This window comes from Eucalyptus grandis, chromosome 6 (genome assembly GCF_016545825.1).
Source record: "Eucalyptus grandis isolate ANBG69807.140 chromosome 6, ASM1654582v1, whole genome shotgun sequence".
Classification (NCBI taxonomy): domain Eukaryota; kingdom Viridiplantae; phylum Streptophyta; class Magnoliopsida; order Myrtales; family Myrtaceae; genus Eucalyptus; species Eucalyptus grandis.
Window position 1 is genome coordinate 29220986 of NC_052617.1, and position 27841 is coordinate 29248826.

Below are 27841 nucleotides of genomic sequence, written 5' to 3' on the forward strand. Positions count from 1 at the left end.
AATTAAATCTATTTTGGTATGAAATCCAAACCATATCACTAGCCGTTATATGTGTGGGGCTTGTGTTCCATCCTGTCAAGTTATCTCGTTCTAAACATGTGTCTCGTTCTGGACCTTGTCACGTTCTGAACTTGTGTTTCATTCTGTATGTAAAGTCTGAGAGTTTTCAGTCAGAAGTAAAACTCGAGTGTCTTCCGTCTGAAGTAGAGTCTGAGTGTTTTTTGTTTGAAATAAACTTTACAATCTTGACATAAGTTTAAACATATTCTGCTTATGAACATATTTAGCCTTAAGATCTGGACACAGTCTAAATAAGTTCAGCTTCAGCATATAGTCTATTTTCTGGTTCTTCCAAATATAAACTTTGACAATATCATTTGTGTGTTCAATCATCTGCAAATTTTATTACTCGACCATTAAATACATTAGTAGCCTTTGATTTATTTTGTCATCTTCAAAACATCATAAGATGTTTCATTAACAAAAATAAGTATAGATAATGCAAATACACAAGACAACACTTTAGTGCTTTGATAATATTACATGATCAGATTCAAACCATGATGACGCTAATAACTTTTATTTGGTAATTATAAGTAAACCTCATTAAAGTTTATTTGTCATCTTTGGATATACAAACAAATGTAACAAGATATATTAGTTACCAATTATTACGTTCATAAATTAGAAGAAATTGATTAACTTTGGGTGAATCCCTAAAACTTTAATATACTTACAACACCAATAAGGATATTTAACATATAAATCTTCACTCATAGCATCAATTGACCATGGCTAATTGAATAAAACATTATACAATTTCAAAACATTCAAGAGACCTTAAGGTTTGACCACTTTCGTGATAAAATTGTCATAAAGGTATGAGAATCAAATTATGCATCATGATGCCTTGAGAATATATATGTCAATTCATATATAGATATATAAATACATATAGCAAAACAATTAATGCGTTGGAAAACATGAAAAATATATATACACCAAGAGCACTGAAGCCAAACAATAATTTACGTGCAATTTCATTAAGCAAGTACTCGAATTAATCAGTTCAATGTGTGTGTGTGTGTGTCTATATATATTTAATGAGCATTATTAGGAGAGCATTAACAAAACCATATATACTTTAATAATCGCAAAAATCATGAGATCCTAAATCATGCTCTAGTACTAACTGTTCACAAAAATGTAATTGATAATGTGGAAATTCATGATAAAAGAATTTTAGATCTTTATGATTTGTTCACGACAAGAGGGATTAAGGCATATGTTGTTTATCTATAGCAATAACCTTGAGCTTTCAATTGTTGCAAAATTAGGAGAAATGACGAAATCCAATTTATCTCCCTTAACCCACTTTTTCTTAACTATTTTACCTAAAGGAGGACATAATAAAAAAATTCGTTTTTAAGTTTGGGTGGAGAGAGGATCAATTTTTTATATAAGCTATCAATAGATGCCTTTATTAAGTAACTTCCATCAAAGCATATTGATTTTATCTTTATAAAAGCGGCAACTTCTTATATTCAATTTTTAGGATAAGAACAATAGGAGTGTCAAAACTTTCATACAGCACTTGAGTGCAAAAAAAAATTTCGCTCACTTGATTGCCACATCTTAGTAAAATCTAGCACTCGACTGTCGATTCCGGCAAATCATCATACGTTGAATTTTTTAACTTTTTTTTGTTATTATTATTCGTTTTACTTTTTTTCTTTAGGGCCAATGAGGGTGACCCTTGTCGGCCGTGAAACCTTGGGTGAGGGCCACCTTGCTACGAAGGCCTTGGGCAAGGCTGTTGAGGCCTCGCCAACCGCTAGTGAGGCCACGAGGGCCCTCACTAGCTTTGAGCGATGCTACCAGTGTTTGGCAAGGCCTTGACAACCTCACCTAAGGCCTTTGCGACTAAGGGAGAGGATTTTGCGATCGACAAGAATTGTCAATGACCCTAGTTGGCCCTAAAAGAAAAAAAAAAATACTAAAAAATTGTTTGTGTTAGTGCTAGTGAAGCCCCATTGGATGATGCCGTCCACGTCGGATTTTTGCGCTAGGCAAATAGGAATTGGCACTCAAGAGATTGATCTTTCAAATTTGTGGTACTCAAGTAAGCAAAAAAAAAAAAAAAGGTTTAGCACTCCTACTATTCTTCCTCCTATTTTCATGAAAGTTGCAACTTTTCATACGCTATCTTCATAAAAATTGTAAATTTTCACAGCCGATTTGTTTCTAGCATTTAAACAATTAATAAACCATTTACAGTTTTCCTCATAACCCAAACCAAAATAAAGCCCCAACCAAAAGACCTGAAATTTTCAGTTCAGTTTGCATTTTGGTCCAATTTTGACACCTTGTAAATATCATTTAAGTTTTCCCTTTTTCTTGTTATTACGGATAAAGTTTGTTATGGATTAGTCATTTAAATTGCTACATATATATATATATATATATATATTCCTTGAATAATTTCATGAAATTAAAGATGTTTTTCACAGAAATCAGTCAAAAAGATTTAGTTAGTTTTTATTTGTTTGATAATATATTAAAAAATATGACTGAAAACATCAATATATGTTTCAATCTCATTTATGAAATTAAATCTCCTCAATGTAATAAAAATAAATCCCTTATAACGATCAGGTAAGGCGTAAAGTACAAAAATATTTTATGTCTTCGATAAAATGTAAGGGCGGTAACATCAATTATCAAAAGACATCATAAAAGAGAAATAAAATATCAAGAAATGTCAATGAAATAAAAGACACTGGAAATGATTTCCTATATTCGAGATTGGAAATTCAATATCCTAATTTTAAGTATGGGTATGTTCTTTGATTGTACATAAATTTCCCTTAACTAACCACTTTTTACGAAACAAATATACTAAAGTCTTAAATTTTCTAACTTTGTAATTCCCTTAACCGACCATTCTTTTTCGACCAACAAAAAAGTTAACCATTCTTTTTTTTTTTTCCCCTTTTGTGTGGAGAAACAGAATAATCCCTAGGCACCATTGCCACCACCGAATCTGCATCGTAAAAAATTTACAAATCCGACGCTCACCAACCACCCCGGACCATTTGAAGTTGAATCCTCACTCTCTCGCTCGCTCGCTCCGCAACTCCTTTTCCTCTTCTCCCCCTTTGTTTTCTCCTTCCGCAACGACACTTCGCCCAAATACGAATTCAACCACCCAAAAAGAAGACAACAGTCCCAAAAGAAAGGGCAAAATGAAGGGGTCTCTGAAGGGGAAGTACGACCTGGACAAGAACGGCGCCGCCGCCACCATTGGTATCAGCGCCGGCGAGCTCAAGCTCCGAGCCTCTATCACTGACGCCACCGTTGCCAAAGGCCCCAGCCTGAACGGGTTGCTCCTCGGCGTCGAGAAGCCTGGGTTCTTCATCGTCGACTACAACGTCCCCAAAAAGGTCGAGTACTATTTTCTTCTTCTTACTCGCGAATTTCCAAACTTCGGGACTTTGGTGTAATTATTGGTGTTGGTGACAAAAGGATGGCTAGGTTCACCGTTTGGATGCGGAGAGGCTAATTGAGGGAAAATATTATATGGGGTATTTAGGTTTAGGCTTTGTGGAATTCCAGCTTGAAGTTCAGTCATCGTAAGCTGATTACTGGGTTTTGGTTGTTAATTACCTTGTTATTGTATTCTGTCGTGTAGGACTTTAGGTTCCAGTTCATGAACTCAGTCCGAATCGCTGAGAAGCGGTTGAATTTGACGTACATCCACAGCCAGGGCGATAACCGGACGAATTTCGAAGGAGCACTCGTGATCGATCCGGCTAATAAGTTATCGGCAAATTACTTGCCTGGTCCAGGGAATTGCAAGTTGAAGTACACTTATGTCCATAAAGGGTTGACTACATTTGAGCCTTCCTATGATTTGTCAAAGAACTCGTGGGATTTTGCGGTGGCGAGGAATGTTTATGGGGATGATTTCCTCAAGGCAACTTACCAGACGTCAAGCAAGGCATTGGGGCTGGAGTGGTCAAGGAATTCAAAGTTGAGCGGGTGTTTCAAGGTATGGGTTTATTTGTTGGTTTTTGGTATTTCTAATTCAAAGATGCTGTTGGAAAGAGATTTTGCTGTCCTAATTTGATAGGAACCTAGAATAATGAAAACCTTTTATCTTGGTCTGATAAGTTTTTAAAGTTGTAATTCCCTTATGAAATAATTCCAAGATACCTACTGGATGATATGAAAATGTTCTGAAGATTGTCTTATGTAATATGGTTACATGTGGTTTCTTCGTAATCTGGCCATTGTTGTATTTGCCATCAGTGGACATTTTCCAAACCCATTGAGGTTGCAGCATGCACAATAAATATCTTTTGGTTCTTTTTCAACTAAAATTGATTTGTCATCAGCACATCATTAAAGACAAGTCAGCTGATTCCCTAAGTTTTAATATCATCACTTCATTGTATCTCAATGTCAGTAATGTAAAGAGTATGCATCGTATTAATTTTAAGAGGTAAAACTACCTCTTTACTTTACTCATGCGTATTGCCAAAATTGGCGTGGGATCTGACATATACTTGTTTAGCTTGTTTGGAGTTTATTTATTTTGTACTGCTCTGGATGAAGAAACCACCTCGGGGCTTAGTTCTGTTGGATTGTTCACTAAATGTGCTTTCATGACCGCCCGATTGTGGGCCATTGGTCTCTCAAGAATGGAGCAATCCTTAAGTATGGCAATACTTTTGAACTCTTTGACTGCGAATGGTCATTATCTACTTCAACATGATTCATGATTTACTGGAGCAATCATGGTTGATGGGTATGTTTTATGATATGAGAAATGCATCTTGGGTCGATGAGTGATTCATTACAAGAGTATTTTATGCCAGTAACTTTGAGTTTTGAAGGTCCAACGGTCCAGCTTTAAGAAGGGATGTGATGAGATGAGAAGGTGTATGTGCAAATCTGATTATATGCTGCCACAGTTAGATCTGCACTTTGAGAGGGGATAAAGAATAAGACGTTCTTTTTCTTTTTTTCCTTTTTTTTCATGTTTAAACCTTAAATCAGGGTATTCTAGAATTAACTGCTGGGTTGCTTGTTATGTTGCTGCTACTTCACAAATTTCATTTCATCTGCAATTGTCGCATATTCTGACTGAGGTATGTTTTTCTCTTTTACAGATATCTGCTTCTCTCAATCTGAATGAAGAATCAAAGGTGCCAAAATTAACTGCTGAAAGTACGTGGAACTTCGACATGTGATTGATGCGTATTCATTCAAGGGGAGTCCTAGTTTCATTTTCTTGTTGAGATTTATTTTGCCTGGATAAGCATTCAGTACCCTAGTGGACTGTGGTCCTGATACTTCTCAGCATCTCTCACTTCTTGATACTTTTCATTTATAAGAGAGCTAAGTTTGGGCAAAGTCTCCAATTTCCAAAGTGCTAAGTACCACTTGGTAGTATTTTCAAGCGGGAATTTACGTTTTCTGGGGATGAAACATTGCATCTCCCATTGCGGTTGTGAATCTATGTTGACCTGGTTTCCAACGAGAATTAATTTTTATCTGGGAAAGCTAACAGAAAGTGCAAGATTGTGGACTCATTAGTCATTAATCATCAGAGTAACGGAGTGCATTTTTCTTGTGACTTAAAACTGTTGAGCAAAAGTACTATTTTCACCTAGTCCGAGTGATTGTACGGTATCTTTTTGATCGAGCTACCTCGTCACGGTGCCTTAGAGCTTATCCAGCCTCTGAAGCAGCCTGAAGTTCAAGGCAGAGTGATTAGAAATCTTAGGATAGTGTCTCTAAAGCAGGTTGGAGACTGTGATCAGGTAATGGTTCAAGGATCAGAATTTCATGAATCGTCTTATGATTTAAGGAAGTGTACCATGTAATGGATCTGGCATCGCATCATGTTGACTCCTACGTTATCTGTCAGCAGATCTCTTTATTGTTTATTGCATGTATGGGTGTTGGCAGAAAAAAAAAATTGTACTGAGAACTTAATTTAGAATGATGCAGTTCATAAAAATATATCTAACTCTAATCCTAACTCACCTTCTAAATCTAACTGTAATCCTAACTAACCTTCTTTCACGGTTTTATATCCAAGGTCATGGACTTGAAGACACCTCTCTCAATAGGGTGAGCGACCGGTCGTTAGGATCCTGATTCGAGGGTTAGACTTTTTCTAGGAGTTGTTGAAGGTTAGGAGTCTTAATCGACTTTTCTAATGGGGCTTTGCATGCTTGAATCGGCTGGTGTGCCATTTGTGGTATGACACGCCCACGATCCTTGAACTTGGGGCTACCATTTCGAACTATGACATTTGGTAATAGAGAAACATTCCCAAATTGTATGTGCCGATGCCACTTGTTACTATGTTCGATCGAGAAGAAGGCTGGCTCTGAGCGTGGAAAGCTTTGATTGAGTGAAGTGATAGAAGATGTATTCCTATCGGGCGAGCTTAGGCCATTCATGTGACATCAATGGAGACATGATTATAGTGCATTTAGGGGGCAAGTGTAGGCCATTCCTGTAACATCAATGGAGACATCGTGATGGTGCATTTTAGGGGGTGACAACAAACGATGCATTTTGTTGGATGAGTATTGACCATTCATGTAAGATCTAAGGAGGGGCAACGACGGTTAGGGAACTGAAAGAAAGTGATGGGATGGCCCGCAATGCGGGCCTCAGGAGTATTAAGTGGATAAGAATGTCACCGTTTGGTTTTTAAGGCATGAAGTGAGCCCTATTGTACCGAGAGAAGCATGAGAGAGAGATGCTAAAATGAACTTTTGAATGATTTAGGGCTTAACAAATAATAGTGCTGCAATACCAAAAGGGCATCGTGGGATCCTAATCTATCTCACACTTAACCAAATCCTTGGACCTAAAATCTTATATTTTTGTTTAATCAATTGCTTTGTAGGCACACTAAGGTAGCTAACTTTCCAAATGCTATCTTTACCCTAAGAGGTTCATTTACTTGAATTAATTGATGGCAATTCTAATATGATTTAAGTTTATGATTACATTCACACCCGTTAGATTATTTGAACCTAAGATATGGGAAGATCTTAGGGATTAAAACACAATCAACTAGTAACCATCGACTTGCAAAATTTGAGGTGCTACGAAATCAATAAAAAGGAAAAAGCCTCAAAAACCTGATCGAACATTTTATAACAATTGTAAATAAGAGGATCTAGCGGTGTCTTGCAAAAGTAAACTTGGTTACACGTAGCATAAACTCGGTGTCTAGCAAGCAATCTCTCACTTAAAATCGGGCTTCACACTCCACACATTGCATTTAGCCCCCTTCTTTGTGACACCGATCGATTGAACTCTGTCTCTAAGGCAGATTGGTCGTATGACCTTCGCGGCAGATCCTTCGGCTCTCGTCTCAAGGAGGCCCGCCTCCAGCAGGTGCACGCATGGGCCGACCTAGTCCGGTCCGGTCCGGTCCGGACCGTTAAAGAGAGAACCGGTAATTTTCGCGCCATCGAAATCATCGGTCCCGCGAATACGCTGAGCGCCCTCTCTTCAAACTTTCAAAAAAACTGTCAAAAGGAATTTCGTTGCCGCCTTCGCAAAAATATCCGCCTTGTCACTTTGCCTCTCCATTTCCATCATCATCAACCAATCTCTCTCTCTCTCTCGCTCGCTCTCTCTCTCAATCGTCATCGGAAGAAGATGGAGAGCGACGACGACTTCGAGCTGCTCTCTCCCGCAGATCCAACTTCCCCTCCGGTCCACGTACGGAAGCTGAAGCGCCTCAAGAAAGCCGCCCAAGTCGCCGTCGATCACCGTCCTTCCCGGCTCCATGACAACGGAAGCCCTGACCCGCCATCGTCCCTCGTGGATTCGCTTTATTCTGAATCGCAGAGCTCGGAGGATTCGGGCGGCCTGCGTCTCGAGGAGCCGAGGGATGAGTCGTCGTTGGAGCTGGAGCTGCCTGCGCCCGACGATCTCCGCGGCGAAAGCGAGCTTGTCTGTTCGGAGACTGTGCGTTTCGACGGTGATGACGAAGAGCTTGGCTCCGGAACTGATGGATCCAGAGCGAAAAGAGTCTTGGAGTTTGATTCCACTGAGGAACAGCGAGATGCGCAGAGAGGCGATGGGGACGGAGATGCAATCGGAGAGGGAAAGGAGGATCCGGGAAGCGATTGGCCTGAGAAGAGGCAGAACGGCACGGAGGTGGCTGATGGGCGTGTAGAGGACACGAAGAAGGGAAAGAAAAGGAAAACGAAGGGAGGTGGGAATTGTGTCGAAGAGGATGAGAAGCACCAACCTCATGCTTCCAACAAAAGAAGAGCAGATAAGGTGTGGTTACTCGCTTCCTTTTCGATGGAGCATAACGGTATCCCTTCTTTATGACTGATTACAGGCTGCTGAAGTTGTTTCTTTTGCCTTCCCTAATTGAACAGGAAAGAAGAGATTATCTCAAGCAGCTTCGTGCAGACTCTCAGAGACTGCTGCGAGGTGCGTGTCTAGTCCTGATTTTTCTATGCACAAAAAATTTTGGTTAACCATGTGATTGAGTATCGTTACATGACTTTACCGCTCTACTTATATTCAACAGAGACTCGAGATGCGACATTTAAACCTGTGCCTCTTGTTCAAAAGCCAATCTCTTCGATTCTGGAGAAGATCCGGCAGAGGAAGCTTGAGCTTTCCAAGAAGTGAGTGTATCATTTTGTCCTTTGGGTTTCATGTTATTTTGTTGGTGTAAATATTGCTGTTGTTTCCATTGTACTACACATTGGTCAAATGATACGTGCGATTCTTATTATCCATGCAGATCTGTCATGCTGAAGAGTTTGTCCACCATACGTGGTTATGACGAGTTTTTGGGGAATGATCTGGAGTTTGAGTTGGAAATTTCTCATTCTCAGAAAGAGGTTGAATATAAGGCCAAAAACGTAGGAGTGGAGGAAAATTTTACGGGTTCCTTTGAGGAAGGGAGAGATGTAAGTGCCCCAACCTGTGGCGAGTCAGATGATACTTCAAATGAATCAGATTCTGGAGACACTCCTTCGCAAAGGGTAAGCTTTGTATTCTTCCAAAGTTCCTTGATGGTTTTGATTAATAGCAGAATTAAGCAGCATAGCACTTTAAGATTAATCTATTTTCTGTGGCAATCATATGTGAAACACAGCCCTGCGAATTTTCCTAAAAGCAATTTTTATTAACAACTTACTAAGAATTCTTGAATTGGTACTGACAACCCAAGCAGTTCTCTTGTCCTTCTGTTCTGAATGTGGGAGAGATACCAATATACCACTTATACTAATTCATTTTCTGATCAAGTATTAAGGTTTTGAAGTGCACTATTCTCCTTATGTGTTTTGGTGATCTGACATTGCTTTATAATTATCATCCTTTCAAACTCCAGGCTTTGGAGGAGGAATCCAACTACACATTTCGAGTGCCTATAAAGGATACACAGGTTTCCTCCGGAAGCACTAATTATTATGTGATTGATGAATTGCTGCCTCTTCTGTTAAAATGTCTATAAAGGGATTGCTGATTTTTTTATATCTGGTGCAGGAATTATTCTCGGATTCACAAAGCAGTGAAAGGAAAGATGATTTACCTGATGAGACTCCCAAAATTCCTGTGGAAGAAGTTTTTGCACCATCTTTACTTGCAATGAACTTGAAGTTTGATTCTGCTCCTCAAGACGACATGTAAGTATAAAGTTAATGATTGCCTTGATCCCATGCTTTGACTAATAAGAATCTTCATGCTGCTTTCTCTTTGCAATCTATTTTCCCTTTAATTGTGAGAGTTTAAATACACTGCACAATCGACACTTCCTCTATTTTGGAAGACTAAATCTGTTCCTAGGTTCATTTACTTGAAAAACTGATAAATTGCTGAATATGGAATTTGTACTCCAAATAAACTCTTCATCCAGTTCGACATAAGTAGAATATGAGAGCATAATAATAGAATGAGGTAGTGAGTAGAGTTTTGAAAAATATTGTAGTCGTTGCTATATTGACTTGCAACTGCTATTTGGGTACTATCAAGTATCAACAAAATTATCAGTGGTATTTTATTCCTTGACAATTGTTGATCAATCCTTGACCATATTCAGACTTCAGAATCATAAATAGCGTGCAAACATTTAAACGTTGTTATTTTATTGCATTAGCGAAATTACACTTGATTTGCTCAAGGACAAATTCTACTCTAGGAGCTATTTCATTCCCCATATTTCACGAGGAATATTTTGAACGGATGAGTAAAAGTGTACTGCAGTCTAGAGCTGTGAACTGATTAAGCCATTGTTTATGTTATGAACCATATTGCATACAAGTAGAAAACATGTCCCTTCCCATGCCACATGCAGCTACCATGATGATCTAGGTAATTTTTGTTCTGTAGTTATTTTTAATTTGGTTTGGAACAAGTGATTCTGGTTATCCATTTTTATTCATTTTTGGAACATCTTAATGATTTCATTCATCTCCTTCAAGGTCTGATGAGGAGGATAATAACAAGGAAAATGTCAATCCTCATATGCACCAGTCAGTTGATTTGTCTTTATCTCCAAAAGGAGATCCTGTCAAAGATTTTATTGATGAGGAAGCTGAGGAAGAAGATGACAGTGACAATGATCTACTCCACTTCCAAGACAATGAAGAAGAGGATATTGAAGATGCTGAGGAACTTAATGAAATGATAGAAGCTGACTATAAGGAAAAACCTATAGATAATGACAGGCGCAATCAACTTCACCAGGAGTGGCTTGAGCAGCAGGATGCTGCTGGTACAGAAAATCTGATGCAAAGACTAAATTGTGGTCTGAAACAGAAAGACAAATCACTGCTTGATCTGGAAGAAGACGAGAAAGATGTAGAAGGTGAAGAAGATGAAGAGTTTGGGTATGATGACACAGAAGATTTAGCTCCAGCAAATACTGCACGAATGAATTTACGTAAAGCAAAGCAGATGATTCCAGAAGTGTTTACTGATAAAGATGATACTTTTGTGTCTTCTGATGATGAAGAATCTGAGACACGGCTAGTCAAACAGTCTCTATTCAGAAAAACTGTGAGTCCTTGCAGTTAAAATGACGCATTCATAGATTCAGTTCCATATTATAAGACACATTAATTCAATATTTCCTTGTGTTTAAGCAACAACATCATCCTATCCCCCCCCTCCTCTTCTTCCCCAAACGCCCATACACACCCAAAATAAGAAGTCTGTCCTTTTAAGTATAACTTTTAGCCTTCATCCAGTGATCTTGTTGTTCTGGAACGTATAAGGTCTGAAATCACTGTGTACTTTACCATATTGGACAGGAAGCACATGTTCCTCTCATATCACCAGCAGAGGATGAAAGCTCCAGAGAAGTATTTCATCGCATAAAGAAGCTCAATATGACCCCTGACAGTAGGAAGAAACCAAAAACGTCATGTAAGATCTGCATTATTTCATAATCGGTATTCAATTGCATTAGCATGAAAAGTTCAGGCCATGTAGACCATTTCTAATCATTTATTCTTCTGCAGCCCGACTTGATGCATCACTTGCACGAGGAAAAACAAGTGGCATTTTAAAGGTAAAATTATCTCCCCATTTTGGATTTTGTGTAATCGCTTGACACATTAATGGTGGTTTGGTGGTAGCATGTTCTTGTTTCCCAAACTTTGACAACCTGGTTGCTTGGTGAACATCTGGATAGTGGACACTTCTAAATGTACCATAACCCCCCTTAGTTGGTCATGGAATCTCCGTTGTGTTTGTTGGAAGTTTCACTAACACCGCTTGTAATTTGATCATATCCTATACTTCGATAAAGACACAACTATCTACCTGGTTGTTTTCCACTACAGGAAAATTGCATGGGTAAGAAGGATTGATTGTATTTCAGAAGGCACGCAACGTCTTTTCTACCTTCATCATATCTTTGACTATTGTCATCTTTTCAAAGCTGCATCTTGATCATATGAGCTTATCTTTTTGCTTTTGCTTAAGTTTATGTTCTTTCTAAATCAAGATGTCCTTGATTCCATATGTTATGATTCAGGGTTCTTGATAATAACCCAACAAACTTAGCAGAAGTCCATGCGACATTAGCTTCCTTTCAGTTTTCTTATTCTCTTATGTTGGAAAATGCAGCAGCCATCTTTTCTAGGTCGAGGGTCAAATCTTCTGCCATCATCAAAGAATCATAAGACAAGCACAGTTCGGACATTTATATTTGGAAGGGATGACAGCAATATCAAGAGCACCATATCAGCATCAGAGGACTCCTCGGACACGGTAAGATTTAGCAGTCTTGCTAAAGAAGATTACCAATAAGTACTTCTAAAGACTAAAATACTCCAACAATCCTAATTGTAGCTAAGTGGACTTTGAGATAGAATAGTAATCACTTGATATACTTCTGTGACATAATGAAACTTCTGATCACCAATGCTAACACAGATTCATAAGGAGAGTCGACCAGCAAGAACTTCAGTGGCCAAGTTTAGCAGCTCGCAGTCAAAGGGGAGTACCCAAACAACAGAAAGTGCTGGAGTAAGCTCAAACACAACATTATATGACATTCTGAGGCGGTCTTCTGTGCATTCTGATCAGTGTGCCTGGGAAACTATCGGCCAGACTAAATCTATGTTTGCAGCATTCAGATCAGGAAATAAGTCAAAAAGCAGCAGAATACTGATGTAGAGGTTCAGTGTCAAGAATCAGTATTGCTATTCCTTCCTAACTAGCAGCATGTTGAGAATGAGAGAAATGACCTGCTGCAAAGAAAAATGACGTTTACTATTGGCAAATTTGACGAAACATCATATTTTCTGCATTTTTGGCTCTATTGTATTGGGTTAATGAGCTGATATGGGTGCATGCGTTTATCATTGTTCTTTGGGGGGAAAATGTCACAAATGGCCCCTATACTATTACTTAATGTGTAATTTGGTCTTTGAATTTTTCATTAGCTCAATTTAGTCCTTGAATTATTGATAAATGTCCGATTTGGTCCTTGAACTTTCGATCAGTTCAATTTAATTCTTGAATTATTGATAAATGTTTGATTTAGTCTTTCGTTACAGTTTTTCCTTTTTTATTATTTATTATTTATATATATCTAATTTTCATCGTGTAAATGTCAATTGTTTTCGTAAAGGAGTAATGTAACGCCTTTTTTTTTGTTTGATGGAAAGGGGAGAGAAAGAGAATAAAGAACGTTTTGTCTGTTAACCTTTTCAACAGTTATCTTCAACAATTTTTTTTTGGGTATAATTCCCTCATACTCTTCCAAAGGGTGATGATGCGATTTAATTGCATCTTATCATGGATGTATTAATATAAGGCATTTAACATTCTTCAATTTTAAAAACAATTCATATTGGCAAGATAGTCATGCGATTAGTGGGTATATTTATACTTGGGAGCTCAAATTATGTACCTATTAAGGATGACATAATAACTAGTGTACACAATATGCTTTTAGTCCCGAACCACTCAAGAAGCAACACGTGCAATCATGTCAGCATGGGGGATCGGCTTAGAGAAAATTTCTCCATTTATTTCTAACACTAGACCTGCACAAGCCTACACGCATTTATTTTAGTTTATCTCTCTAAGAAAAGCCTACCCTCTTCTCTCTCTAGCGAACGCAGTTGAGAACTCTTTAGGGAACGCTTTTTCTCTCCTCGTTAATTCAAATTTTGGATCTCTACCTTCTCTCTTAGATTTTGCCGCTCCAAAGCTCTGCTCAACAGCGCTCTTATAACTTCACATATTAGTTCATGTGTAAATTACATTAGTGTAAGTTTTTATTCTTGTCGGAGAAAGTGATGACCCTATTTTATAGCACATTTTACTTACCCTTAATACCTTTCAAAGAATCTTGTCCATAAAAAATTCAGAGTATCTTACATGAAACAAAAAATAATTCTGTTTCAGAAATAATGGTACAAAAACGAAATCTTCAAATTATACATACAAGGTAAGATTAAAGAAAAAGTGAGGAAAGCTAGTGATTGATCTTAGTGCTCCAAACTAGAAACTTAATAGAAGCAAAAAAATCTTTGAAAAAAAGAGAGAAAAAAACTCAACAACTCAACAAAAGTAATGCGTGCTACAAGGCTCCATTTTGCATGCTCAACGGCAACACCAACATCGTCCTCTCCTTTGCCACCACCTTTGTCTTCTTCGTGCTCACCATCGCTCACTAGCAACAAAAGTAGCCACGGCTTGAAATTCGTGATGTCATTGTCCTCGACTTCTCAGTAGCCCCTTACAACACAGCTACGTTAGCCTCTTCAAGACTAGAACAAGGAAGATTTGTCGAATCATGTGCCCACCATTCAGCAAAGCGTCGGAGCAGCAAAATCAAAAAGTGTAGGTAAAATTCCATTTGAATTAATGAGAGGAAGAGAGAAGCTCAAGAGAGAAAGCGTTTGCTTTTCTTCTTCAGAGAAAGAAAGAATAAGGAGAGAGAATTTAAGAGAGTGAAACAAATGTGTGCAGGTCTTGCGAGAGGGAAAGAAAAATATTTTTATATGAAAATTTTCTCCTAACATGACTCCGCATGTTGCTTCGTGAGTAGTTAGAGACCAAGTTGACATGTAGGGGTCAGCCTACCAATATTTTCTCACGTAGCCCATGAACTATGCGAAAAATTCTCGTTGTTTTTGTTGAAAATTGTTTATGTGACAATGTAGGTCATGTTCGGTAACCATCTCTAGAATAACTATTTCTATACTTTTGTTCATCGAAACGGAAAAAAAAAAAACAGAAATTCGTTTGGTAAAATTTTTATTTCTTGGAACAAAAATTTATTTTTTGTTTCTGTGAAAAATTTGGAACAAAATAAAAAATAATAATTTCTTGTTCTCGAAAATAATTCCTAGAATCAATTGCTGTTTTTTCTTTTCTCCTCTTTTTTTTCTTTTCTCTTCTTCTCTTCCCCTTTCTTCTTCTTCCTTTTGGTTGGTTGTTGGCCCCCGGCAACGCTGAGCTACGACAAGGCCCGATCTCGTTAGGCCAAGGCAAGGTCGACCTCGCGCTGCCTAAGCAAGGTTGAGCCTCGTCTGGCCACCGGTGAGGCTCTGGTGAGCTTGCCGAACCTCACCCAGCCGATCGCCGGCTACAACGGTGGCTGGTGACCAACTACAAAGAAGGAGGAGGAAGAAGAGAAAAAGAAAAAGAAAAAAGAGAAAAATACGAAAATATGTAGTAGAAGTATTAAAAAATTAAAAAAAAACAAAAGAATTCAAGAATCTTACAAAATGTATTTCTATTATGATAATAGAAATTTTGAACAATTACTAAGCACGCTCTTTTGCTCAAAAATTGTTTCCAGGAATAGAATCGTTACCAAACGCGCAATTAGTCATTATTGTATTATGCTCAAATTTACATTGACAATATCCTCATTTATAGTCCAGATGATGTCATATTTTACACACCATTTTACTTAATTTCTGAATCTGTTTTATATTTTTCTTTTCTTTTCTTTCCTTTTGGTTACCGTCATCTTATTCTTTTCTGCCCTCAGACCATGTTTTCCGGCGGCTTCCTTGCCTCCCTCACTAGCCTCCGCAAGCCATAGATGCACGTTTGCCGTAAAATCCTTGATCAGCTAATGAAGTGGAAGCTGAAAACTCACCATAATTTTCATCATCACGCAATTGATAACTGAGATGGTTGATTTTTCTTTCTTTCTAACCTTTTGGGTCTTCCAAAAATGTGAAATTGATTAGTAGAGTGGGCTGGGAGAGTTAGAGCTGAGTAAAGGGAGCAATTGTAAGATGTCGTTAATAAAAAATGTTTCATTTGTACAAGAAAAGGGAGCTGTCATGTTCATTTGTCAAGCTCCGAGTCCGGTAAAGCCGCTCGGCAACAATGGAGACTGGCCTTGGTTTCACGATTGAATTCACAAGCTGTTCTTACGACAATCTTGGTCAGAATGTCATAATTTGGCAGTTGGGTTCGTGAATGCATGAATAGCAAAAATATCAAGAAAATAAGTCGCACACAGCAAAAGCGATCGAGAAGAATCTCATGCAACCTACCAATTTGCAAATAGATGAAAAGAAAAACATTATGATAGAGAAGAATCACATGCAATCTACCAATTTGCAAATATATGAAGAGAAAAACATTGTTGAATCCAGAACAAGTTGTTCTACCCACTTTCTTTTTTCTTTTTTAGTGGGAAAATGCAATATTTTTCTTATATTTTGGTTACTCGGAAGAAGTGAAAATCTCTCTGTCCTAAATCATATACGGTAACATTATTTGAAGAGAGCCAAAAAATTTGAAAATTTTTTGAAAAAATTCTAAAATAAATTCTTATAATCCAGCGATGTCATCACCAATCGAGTTTGCGGGATGCGTTGGGCTCATAGAAGGGCCTCCGGACGCAATGAAAGCCCTTGAGGGAGGCTAGGAAGCCGCGGGAGAGGTTACCATGGTCTAGAGGTTGTCTGGAGGACGAAGAAGAAGAGGGAAAAGAAGATGATGAAGTGTAACCTAAAAAGAAAGAATGTAACCTAAAGAAAAAGAAATTAAGTAAAATAGCATCATTTTGAGTAAATTTATCCATTGCCGTCTATGTAGGATGGTCCAACATGCCAATAATTTCCAGCTACAATTATCCATGATGACTGCAAAATGAAAGTTCATACAAAGATTTAAAATTACATAAGATTAATTGAAATATTTAAAATTAAATTGAAATAAGTGTACATGATTGCATTAAACATTGTGAATCTCCTAAGGTTGTTAATGATTGTACTTGATAGCGTAGCCCAAAAAAACAACTGTCATTAATGCTAAAATCTAAATGCACAAATGGAGTTGTTTTAGTTTGTAATGTTGTGTATTATATTACGGAACAATTTTAGATTGTACATTCACGATACTATCACTGATTATGGAGAGATTTTCCGTCGTAGTAACTTTTTAACTCTTCCGCGAACTAACACATATATGGAAATTTATAAAAAAAAAATAATATTATGAGAACTTGAAGGATGTTTGTGTTATTTTCAATCCAATTTTCAACCCCATTAATATTGGTGGATCGTTAGCCTAATATGATTCAATTCTAGCCTTTCTAAAGTTAAGTTCGATTAACCACTATCTAGTTATACTAACATATATACTGAAACAAGTTTTATCTCTTATAAATCTCTCAACAAACTTTAAAGTTTGTCAATCAAATCATTTGAGTTTAAGTATGTGTGTATATTGTATTCGATTACAATAATCATTTTCGATAAGTCACTAAGCCAAAATAAAATTGCTAAAAAACAACTCTAAGATAAATTATTGAGATGATTACAAATAGCTTTCTCCTTTTTTTTTTTTTTTTTATTTCTCAAAAGTTTGAATAATCATGTTGCCTCGACCTTCAAGTTCACAAGAACAGGGATCTTTGTCACCATGAGATAGCTGCCTAAATCAGGCCCAAGTGGTGATGACCCGATCTAAAAATGGCCCCAAAAGGTTAAAAAGAAAATCAAATTGAAACTGGAAAATGTTGAGTTTGCCGAAGCACTTTTCGCCTGAAAAGTCGAATTCTTGCCCTAACTCGGGGCCAGTCCCAAGTCAAGAAAAGCTCAAAGCGACTTCAGCTCAATTTCCCATCTGCAGACCCCAAGAAGGAACGCTGTTGATTCTTCCCCTGCGGACATATCGAACTCGGCTCGCATCCCGACGATTTCCATCTCGCATCGGATTCGCGAGGATCTGCAGCAGCTTCCGCCGGGTCCAGCAATGGCGAAGCACTGAATCCTGCACTCGGGTCGGCACCGATTTGTTCCTTCTTCTGCAATGGGTATTCGAGATAACGGCAAGTTCCTTTTGCTCTATCTGCTTCTTGTGTTCTCTCACGTACCTGGGTTTTGGGTGTTCGCGGATAGTGATCATATCCATGCTCAGGGCGAGCGTGTCGATGCTGAAGGTGTTGATTTGGGCCACGAACAGCATCTTTTGTTGCAGAGGCTTGAGGAATTAGTGAGGAATCTTAGCGAGGTTGTTTCTAGATTAGAGTCGCGGGCTTCGACGCCGGGTGGTGATGTTTCTGAGAGCCCGAAACTGCCCAATAACGATAGTGTTGAAAAAGGAGGCTGTAGTGATAAGAAAGTTAGTGGAGAAGTTGAAGAAAGGGATGGTTTCGGGAGCAATGCTCGAGATGGGGAGAGAGATAGGCGGCAGGGTTCTGTTACCAAGTATAGTCCTTTTTGGTCTGAGAAATTCCAGTTTGTGTCTGCGGTGAAATTGGGTCTTGAAGCTACGTGCATCAATGTCTTGCCCTATCAGGATTATGAAGGGCTTAGCAAGTATGTTGCCATCGGGGATGAGAGGGGGAGGGTCTACGTGATCTTGAGAAATGGGGATGTTCCAGATCAGTTCGACACGATGTCGGAATCGCCAGTTACGGCCATGGTGTCGTATATGTCGGTTTATAAGAATGAGAGTGTCATGGTGACAGGGCATCGGAATGGCGTGATCTTGGTGCATAAGGTATGGGAGAGATCAAATGGTGAAGAATCAAGTTCGCTTTCTATGGAAACGGTGGGTAAATTCGCTGTGCGTGGAAACTCTGAGGATGAGGGATCAGCAATTACCATATTGGAAGTACATCATGTTGGGAGAATGAGATATATTATATCAACAGATATAAGTGGAAGGATTAATATACTCAAAGAAGATGGGACAGCATATGGTTCTGTGATAGAACCTTCAAGCAGGCCACTTGCATTTTTAAAGCAGAGGCTTCTGTTTTTGACTGAGAAAGGGGCTGGGTCATTGGATTTGAGGAGCATGAAACTCCGAGAATCTGAATGTGAAGGATTGAATCATTCGCTAGCGAGGTCCTATGTTTTTGATGCCACCGAGCGGTCTAAAGCATATGGATATACATCAGAGGGTGATCTCATTCATGTGTCACTGTTGGGGGATGTCGTGAACTTCAAATGCCGGGTCAGATACAAGAAGAAGTCTGAGATAGAAGAGCCTCTTGCTTTAGAGACGATTAAGGGTTACTTGCTCGTTGTTAACCAAGAGAAAGTTTTTGTCTACAATGTATCATCCCACCATTATGTTAGAGTCGGTGTGCCTCGGCTTCTTTTCTCTGCTTACCTGGATGAGATCAGATCTTCTTTCTTGAATCATCCAATAAATGATGTAGATGATTCAAGGAAAACAACACTGCCTTTGGTTGCTTGCGATCGGGAAAAGCTAGTTGTTCTTGGACTTGGCAATGGCTTTGTTGGGATGTACCGCTCTAATCTTCCAATTTTCAAGGGTGAGTTCAATACAATGTTGTCGACGAGTCCTGTGGTGTTCTTCATACTCTTCTTGTTTGGAGCATGGTATTTCTTTGCCAAGAAAAAGGAGGCGCTTACATCATGGGGACCCGATGATCCTTTTAGCTCCACATCTGCCACAACTGGCGCTCCATTAGGAGCTACTTCTGGAGATCGGTCTTTCGTTGAGTCTTCCTCTAGAAGTGATTTAATGGATCTGCGAGGTAGTGGCCTGAGATCATCGCGAAGATATGGTTCTCCTTCACGGTATCCTTCTGGAGCGACCAGTTCATTTAGACCGAGTTCAGCCGATCACAATTCTAGACCTCCTGTTGATCCAAACTACAGGACATCTTCAGAGCTAAAATTTAGAGGGACCCCTATGGAGTCTTCCGGTTTTGCCAAAAGAAGGGAGGGCCTATTTGTAAACAGCCAAGCTGGGGATGATAATAACTGATATAGAAACACAGGTCGTATACTTTCTTGGAGAGTTGTGGCTCTTTCTCATCGAACGTTTGAGCTAAGAGAAGCTGCCTGGACCATCAGTTGCTGTGACTTTGTTACTCTGACACACCAAAAGCAAAATAATGGAGCATTTCAAGAATCTCTTGTACTATGTCTTCATCTATGAACACAGTGGTAGTGAAGTTTCTTTTGAGCCTGAAGCCATCTTTCTTGAATGTTTATTTCTCTGTCTGGTAGAAGAGTTAAAGATTCCATCACAGACTCCGTTTTGGTTGTGTATGAAATGGCATGCTTGAAAGTGTGATTTATTAGGGTGATTTGGAAAGAAGGGAACTGACTTTCTTGGTTACTAGAGAAAAAAATAGACTAACAAAAACATCGTCTTTTGTAGGGATGAGGACAGAAGGAAATGGAAGGAAAGTAACAATCATTCTTGTTCTCCTGTTTGTGGAAGTATTCAGATCTCACTTAAAAAAAGGGGCATTATGAAAAATGGCCTCTGTACTCTTGTTTATGGCCAAAACTACAGGGATCCTTGTTCACATTGCCAACCACTAAAAATTAGCTACAGATTACGGAAAGGAAATAGTTGTCCACTCAGACAATCTAGTTTTTCACGATTCTTAAAGGAACGGATTAATTTGTGCAGAGTGCCAAGAACACGAGACCGTTGTGGACTGGCAGCAGCCAAAATCGTACAGGTCACAGCAGCTGCTAAGGCTTGCTCCCCAAACAAATTGCGAGAATGCATACATAAATTTTGATCATAGTGCAAATTCTAATCACACCAGTAACCAGCAATTCTTGGGGTTCAGCACGATCATAGCTGAGTTTCATGTTTGGGCGCATTATGGACTTGGCACAGGGTGGACTTGCGTTGCCGATTTGGTGGCGCTGGCCGTGCATCAGAAAATAGCGAGCAGGAAAACCGAAAGGGCAAAGAGGAAGGGGTCGGTCACCAACTAGAGGGATGATCAAGGGGCAACTGTGAGCGTGAGGTCATCAGACCATTATAATGCTCCACGAGTTCGGCGGCTAGGCTGTGACAGCCTCTAGCACGGTGAAAATTAAAGGATTAAAAGCTACACTGAACCCGCTTTAGACGTATCTAAAGTCACCTCCCGTTTCGGTGAGTCATAAGTTCTTAATGTCAAGGGTGCTTTTGGTTTCAGCCGCTGGCGAACAATCCCCCAACCCCAACCAGTGGACCGATGTCCAATAGACTCCGGAATCTGGTGGAGGAAGGGGAATATTTGGTTGGTTATGAATGTCGGTCCAGAGATGATTTGGATAATAGGCCGTTAACGATTGTAGAACTTTCACGGACTACATGCTGGCGGCATGAGAAACCCTGGGAATAATATGACCCGCTGCTATCTACCTTCACTCGCTGTTGAGAAGCTCCAACGTTAATCTATTACAAGAATCTTGTTTCTGTTTCAGGGCAAGATGACTTTGGTTAACAGGTGTAGCCTAAATGGCTAAAAAGCAAAAACAAGTGATCCACAACATCCCCCATCTTCCTCGAAATCCTTACGGATGATGTGTTTCCAACTGAGAATGAGTTGACGCTTCATTCAAGGTTTTTAAGCTTCAACGCAACCCCCAATACTGATAGAAAGACCAAACAGGTCAAAATACACGAGCAATAAGCACGGGCAGCTGATTTTCAATATGTAAAATCTGTCCTCTTGACCATTGGTCATCTAGAGAAGATGAGTGAGAAGTAACATAAAACTGAAACTTACCAGCACTTCTTATAGAACAGGAGAGAAAAACCAAATAACGGTCATTACTCTATAATGAACTTCCCCTTTGGCTAGTTTAAAGATGATTACAAGTAAAACAAAAACAAATTAACGTCTTTCCAGGTCACTTGCATGATATCCACGACAAAAAGCATGTCTCCTCCTAGATATATCTGATCCCCTTCGTCATACTGGCACTGGAAGGCCTTTCTTTGCCATGCCATCAAGAATATCATTAAGAGCTTGACATACTCCAACTATCTGCAACCACAAGAACATGAAATAGACTGGTCAGTATGAAACTGAGAACACCATGCTTAGAGTTTAATACAAATACAAACAGAATAACACACGGCATGTCAAAGAAGCTGATAACCCAAAGTTTGTGTTCCTTTGCTGAACTTCATATACAGCATACTTAACAATGATGCGAACTAGTACAACAGAATCATTACTGCTGATTGGAACTTGGTGGTGATTACAGAAGAAGGGGGGACAAAATCACCTGTTGATCCCATTGTTCAAGCTCCTCAGTGTCATCCTCAAAATGGATGACAGCTTCCACCTAAAGAACTTCTTGAGTTAGTTCCCAAGAAACCAATGCTGAAGAGCTTACACACAATCTATGGTCAGGAGTATGCGATTTGCCATATAGAATATCCTACCTGATCGATGGACCCTTTCATCCTATCCTCGTAAATCATTCGTGAGGCTATCTTTTCAGCCTGTATGCAAATGCCTGACTCTCATTAGTAAAATAACAAATCAAGGTAGGTCACACAGCCCAGCTACATGTGCACACATGCCTGTGAGCCGGTTAGATGGAGAACTTTTTTTTCTCAAAAACAAATAAAGACAACAAAGGGTTGGTGGGAAGTAATATCCAGATATTTACAGTTTGCGTATGCTCCAGTAAATAACAATGAATGCCGGCATTTTACATGCCCATCTATTCACAAGAATAAGCAGAAAATAAATAAGGTCATAGCAAATTGCCAACAATATGTGTGCATGCAAAAGCTTTTCTTTCTTTCTTTTTCTTTTGTGGGGGATTGGGTGGGGCAGGGGGTGAAGGTGGTCAGGAAGAGGCCCGCAATCCCATCAGCATCTGCACAAGGCTCGCATTGCTAAAATAGTGGAATTACTATTGTTGGGAGAAGCTCATTCTCTCATGCATTTTGGGATCCTCATTTTGGTCAACCGACAGTGGAAGCTTTTACTTGAGTTGGTCCTCTTGACCTAATGAATATTGCTTTTTCTGGTGTTTATTAATGGTGGTATACAATTGGTTTATAGTACCCAGCATATTAAAAGAATATATACAAAATAAAATTGACTGCATTCTGAATTAGTAGCAAGCCTACCTTATGAGGAGGAATGCCCAACAAAGTTCCCAGCTCATCAAAGCTATGCCATGGAATTGTGGAAATGGAAAATTAGTTTTGGTTATGTGGCAAAAGAAACTAAAAGAATTAGCAAGCAAACAGAAGGCCCTTTCCAACCTTATATTTTTATAAAGTTTACTCGCACTCAAAAGGTTATGCTCAATCATGGCACGATCCAGCACGGTGAAATTGTCTGGCAGAAATGCTTTCTGTAAAATTTAAAATTTTGGATGAATAAAGAAAGAAAAAACACCATATGGCACCGAATTATCAAACGGAAGCATGAACCAGTAACCTGATGAGCTTTTAGTTCTTCAGCAAATGCGTCTATTTCCGGTTTTCTAAGGATTCTCTCCAGATAGACCTATTCAATTTACATTTTATATGTTCATGAATCATATGGACTTCTGAACCAAATGAAGCTGCAATCAACTCAGTATGCACAGGAGTTCACTAAAGCTTAGTAAAGTTTGGAGGAGGGGGCACCTTTTGCAATATCGGATATATTTTCAACTTTGAGCATCTTTCATCCTGACCAACAACCAGATAAATTATTAGTAGATTAAAGTAAAATTAACATTCCCAATTCTTGAAGGAACAGATTTACTTTGTAAAGAGTGGCAAGAACACGAGACCGTTGTGGACCGGCAGCAGCCAAAATCGTACAAGTCACAGCAGCGGCTAAGGCTTGCTCCAATGCCTCCTCGTCAATTTCTCTGCGATGAAAGTATCAAATAGCATTAAGAACAATCACTGAAAGTTGTTCATCAATTATTTATAAAAAGCTTCAAAATAAAGATGACAATTTGTTTTGCAAGTAACAAGTGTACAAATAGTAAAGCAATGTGACAAAATAATCGAAGCAAGTTGTTGATCATCAGTATCATCATGCAAAATATTCACAAATTGATTGTCAAGCCAACAAAATTCACCAAGATGACTTGCATGCTTTCCTCTGTGAGGGCATCTGGGATAACTGCTTGAAACAAGAGTAAAATCATATGTCAAATCCGTTTTTTATGCCACACTGAACATCAGGGACAAATGCCATTTGCTATCTTCTGTGAAAAATGATTTCTTTTCATGACACACCATTAGAAAGACGGAGAGATGTATAGTTAACCAGGTTTCAGAACTAAATAGGGTGACCTTTGAGGCCATTAACCAGCCAAGTTCTAACCTAACACTGTTACTGCTGACTCTGATCCATTGAGGAAAATAACACACCTATTAAGTCGCAAGAATAATATTCACATGTGCGTTACCAAAAAAAAGAATAATATTCACATGCGTGCATATGTACTCAGGAAGACACCTATTTCTTCATGTCAAAAACTTCTAGCAATGTCAACACAATCGAGAGATTACTCTATCCAGAAGAATTGCGACTGCATTTAGGTTTCTTGCCTACAAATATGGATGGTAGAATGAATTTAAAATAACACTGATGACATTTCAAAACCAACACATTCCCACCCCCCCCCGCTGTGGGGGGTTTGGGGGTGCCCTTTTCTCTTCCCTAAGAAAGGAGGAGGAAAAAGACCAGACAAATTATAAAGGACAGTTTTTCAGCACAAAGCAATGCTATCCTATCATATTCCTTTCAACTTGTGAGATCCCAACTTTTTACTGAGAATTTTATGCTTCCACATCAATCTAATTTTCTGCCCTTCCATATTAGGTGCAGCCTACATTTTTCCCCTCCCAAATACCACTAGATAATTTATTAGCACCAAATATTAATAAATGATGTTTTCCAAGACCAGTATCTTGTGTTTGCATGGGTAGACCAGTGAGCATGAGTTACATGAAGAACCTATATGGGTCTTCAAAAACAATGGGTCAAAAGCTCAAGGACAATGCTTTAGAATTTCCAAGCTTGGGCCTTTAAATAATAGCAAACTAATCAAAAAAGTGTTAAAGATTCTGTCATGTACAGGTTTTGAATACATGACATCCAAAAACATGGTGGTTTGCAATGCTTGTCAAACAACAGCATATACATACATCTGTACGATATACATTATCTATGGGGGGCTAAAATGACCGAAAGCAGATAATTTTGACCTATTAAAAAGAACGATTCAATCAGATCGTCACATCTCAACAGATCTCAAATATATCACAAAAAGACAAAAAAGACTGTTCACTGTACATACTCATCTCCTATCTGTCGCTTCTCAATCTGAGATATGTCATAGTACCGCAGTGCGGCTTCTAAGAACTTTCTCTTCAAATCCAAAATCCTTGCATAACAAACCTGCAGAAAATCATATCAAGTTAACAATGAATTTGACAAAAGCTAGCTAAAAATAGTTATTCCTGCTGTTACACACCAAACAAGGGCAAACCTTGTATTGTAAATTCAAAACTTCATGCTGACTATTGCTAACTAAGAATGAAGCTTTGTTGATGAAAGCTTCTGCATTTACAGCATCATCATCCTGAAACAAACAAGAAATAGAACATAGCAATTGCTCTACGTACCAAGACTTCAAGATTAGTCATTTAGAGATTGCCAAGATAGTCTAGAGACAAAGCATGCACATGTCAAGTGATGTGCTCAAGACACAATAACAGCTTCAAGCAAAGTGCCTGAAGGCTATAACATAGAGAGCAAATTACCTACAAAAAGTAACAAGGCTGTTTGGTTCATGGAGAATTCCCAAAACTTCATTAACATTTTCCTGATGAAAAATGAACTGAAAATATGTTTGGCGGGATTTTGGAAACTGATCGTCAAAGAAAGCATAGTGAAGTTTTCCATTCTTTTGCTTCACAGAACTTGATTGAGGAGAGAAACGAATTGGGTTGCGGAGGTGCTAGCCGTGATGCTTTGCAGGATTGTCTGGGATTTGACATGGGCTTATGTACTGGAAGTTGGTATTCAATATCAATACCATCACCAGATTGCCTGATAACTTGGCAAGTCATCAACAACAGAACATGAAGCACAGCATCACAATCTAAAATTCATTTGCTGTTCTTCTAATGGTCTTCCCAAGATGGATTAAAAAAAGGTTTCATTCGTGTACTGGAGAGGACGTCGGGAATGATTCAGGATTGCACTTCTCAATATTTCTTGTCAAACTTAGGTGTATATGATGGAATTTTCCTCCTTGGCATATAAGTATAACATCATGACCTCAACTTCTTCAATAACTTAGATCAGATGTCCTATATGTAGTTGGGCAATTTGTTGATTAAAAGTACCATACGATGGGATAAATGTGTACATTGTAATTTCTCAAATTCATTTCAATTGTGAAATAACAAAACCAAACATGTTTGCATAATTTTCATTGCGACAGAGAATTCTGTTTTTCACATATTGCATATCAAACATGTTTCCAAAGAAATTGAAATTGATAACAAGAGTTGTTTTCATTTCCATTTTCACTGGAAATATTTTCTAGTACCAGCCCTAGTATTTCGAATTTTGTTGGTTCATAGGCATCACAAGTTGACCACCCTTACATCAGAAAAGAGTTGTTGTATAAAGGTCCTTACCTCAAGATATAGGCGAGCAATTTGCACACATTTTGACAATCTGAAAGTATCGTCTATCATCCTGATGACATAAGACATGTTCAATGTAAACTCAAGACATGTTCACGTGCTAAATGCATGAAGGTGAAAATTACACTTGCACCCATACCTCATTGCTGAGTCTAGATCAATGCCACTAAGCATTTGAGCTGCTTTTGACCATTGTTGCTCTGATTCGTATAATTCTGCAAGCTTCTCTCGAATTATTAGTACCTGCCACTCAGATAGGAGTAACTATCAACCATCAACAGTTTCAATATGTTACAATTTAAGCATAAGAATTTTAAACCCTCCAATATAAATGCTCGAAGGGGTCAAGCGGAATTAATTGATTGATCTATCTTAAACAATTCATCTATCAAACAATTCACCAGGGAGTAGTACTTAATAAGTTAACATCAACGAGAACAAACGATTCTAGCATCAATTTTGCTCCAACATCCGTTCTTTCCAGGGAGCTGAATAACAAAGTGAATGATAAAAACAGAACCTGCTCTTCGAACGAAACGACTCTTGGCTGTATTTGGGCGAGCGTGTAATGAGCAATCTCCTTTTGGGTCTCCGGGGCCAGAACCCCCAATTCCTGGGCGAAGTTCTGCAACAGCTGCCGTGAGACCACGAGCGGGACATCATCGGAGAGCACTGAAATCCCCCCAAAAGAACAAACGAAGAACAGCATTCACGAATTAGTTTTCAATACTAGCGAGAGGACACTCCACACCCGTGGTAACGAGATGCTAGGGCAATTTTGTGGGGGCGAAAGAAAGCACTTAACTGTGATCGATGAACTTCTTAGCCTGGACGATGTCGTTGGAGGAGAGGACGGAAGCCAAAATGTGCTTGTACTGTTCGATCCTCTGCCTCTGGTCCGCGATTGAAGAAGCGCTCGCTAGGGCTCCCTCCATCGCCACGCACGCAACCTCTCTCTCGGAGTCTCGTCGATTCCAGTCCCTAAGCTACCCGGCCTTCGGAGAACAGAAAAAACCCTAACTCTTTGGGGGCGACGGGAAGAGGTCCGGCACTGCACCGCCGGAGCCGGCCCTGATGGCGTTTATTTTCCGGCGACTCGATTCGCCCTCCTCGAGTGATGCCGGTAAAAGATGAAAGGCGAAGGTGGAGATGAAGCCGCTGTAGCCGTTTGCTCTCAAGTTCTTATACTCTGCTCCGCTTTTGGGTTTTTTCGCTTCCAATCGTAAACTGAAACTGCAGGGAGGGAATATGCATGTTATGTATGTTTTATTGATTTTTACCATGAGATCAAAATCAAACCAGCCTTTTTACCTTTAATTTCACTTAATTACAATTTCACACCGCGATATTTGATTTGTTTCTTAAATCCATAATTTTTTTTTATTTTTTTTTAAATGACAAAAATGCCTAAAAGGTATATCTTGTTTTCACTTTAGCA

General features: G+C 38.9%; 4 protein-coding genes across 5 annotated transcripts; 3 read left to right on the forward strand and 1 right to left on the reverse strand.

Moving 5' to 3' along the window:
• The first annotated feature begins 3106 nt into the window (after positions 1-3106).
• LOC104449032 (outer envelope pore protein 24, chloroplastic) lies at positions 3107-5578 on the forward strand. Its single transcript, XM_010063028.3, has 3 exons — positions 3107-3443; positions 3692-4051; positions 5175-5578. Exons 1-3 carry the CDS (start codon positions 3246-3248, stop codon positions 5253-5255), a joined length of 639 nt encoding a protein of 212 aa, XP_010061330.1. The 5' UTR covers positions 3107-3245; the 3' UTR covers positions 5256-5578.
• A 2036-nt stretch (positions 5579-7614) lies between these two features.
• Positions 7615-12835, forward strand: LOC104449034 (dentin sialophosphoprotein). 2 transcript variants are annotated; one of them, XM_010063029.3, is made up of 11 exons: positions 7615-8325; positions 8430-8484; positions 8585-8684; positions 8804-9047; positions 9398-9451; positions 9553-9692; positions 10488-11064; positions 11319-11433; positions 11529-11578; positions 12139-12282; positions 12448-12835. In XM_010063029.3, the coding sequence occupies exons 1-11, from the start codon at positions 7696-7698 to the stop codon at positions 12688-12690; spliced, it is 2352 nt and encodes a 783-aa protein (XP_010061331.1). In that variant the 5' UTR covers positions 7615-7695; the 3' UTR covers positions 12691-12835. The 2 variants fall into 2 exon arrangements, with proteins under 2 accessions (XP_010061331.1, XP_010061332.1); XM_010063030.3 differs by having other exon boundaries at positions 12142-12282.
• A 4672-nt stretch (positions 12836-17507) lies between these two features.
• LOC104449035 (uncharacterized membrane protein At1g75140) lies at positions 17508-20079 on the forward strand. The gene has a single exon (XM_010063031.3). It carries the CDS (start codon positions 17809-17811, stop codon positions 19741-19743), a length of 1935 nt encoding a protein of 644 aa, XP_010061333.1. The 5' UTR covers positions 17508-17808; the 3' UTR covers positions 19744-20079.
• A 1323-nt stretch (positions 20080-21402) lies between these two features.
• Positions 21403-27639, reverse strand: LOC104449036 (COP9 signalosome complex subunit 4). The gene is made up of 14 exons (XM_010063033.3): positions 27209-27639; positions 26924-27075; positions 26543-26646; positions 26395-26455; positions 25236-25328; positions 25044-25144; positions 23492-23600; positions 23371-23415; positions 23180-23248; positions 23002-23093; positions 22864-22906; positions 22165-22224; positions 22005-22064; positions 21403-21760 (listed from the first exon to the last, which is right to left on the reverse strand). The coding sequence occupies exons 1-14, from the start codon at positions 27336-27338 to the stop codon at positions 21686-21688; spliced, it is 1194 nt and encodes a 397-aa protein (XP_010061335.1). The 5' UTR covers positions 27339-27639; the 3' UTR covers positions 21403-21685.
• Between the last annotated feature and the right edge of the window lie 202 nt (positions 27640-27841).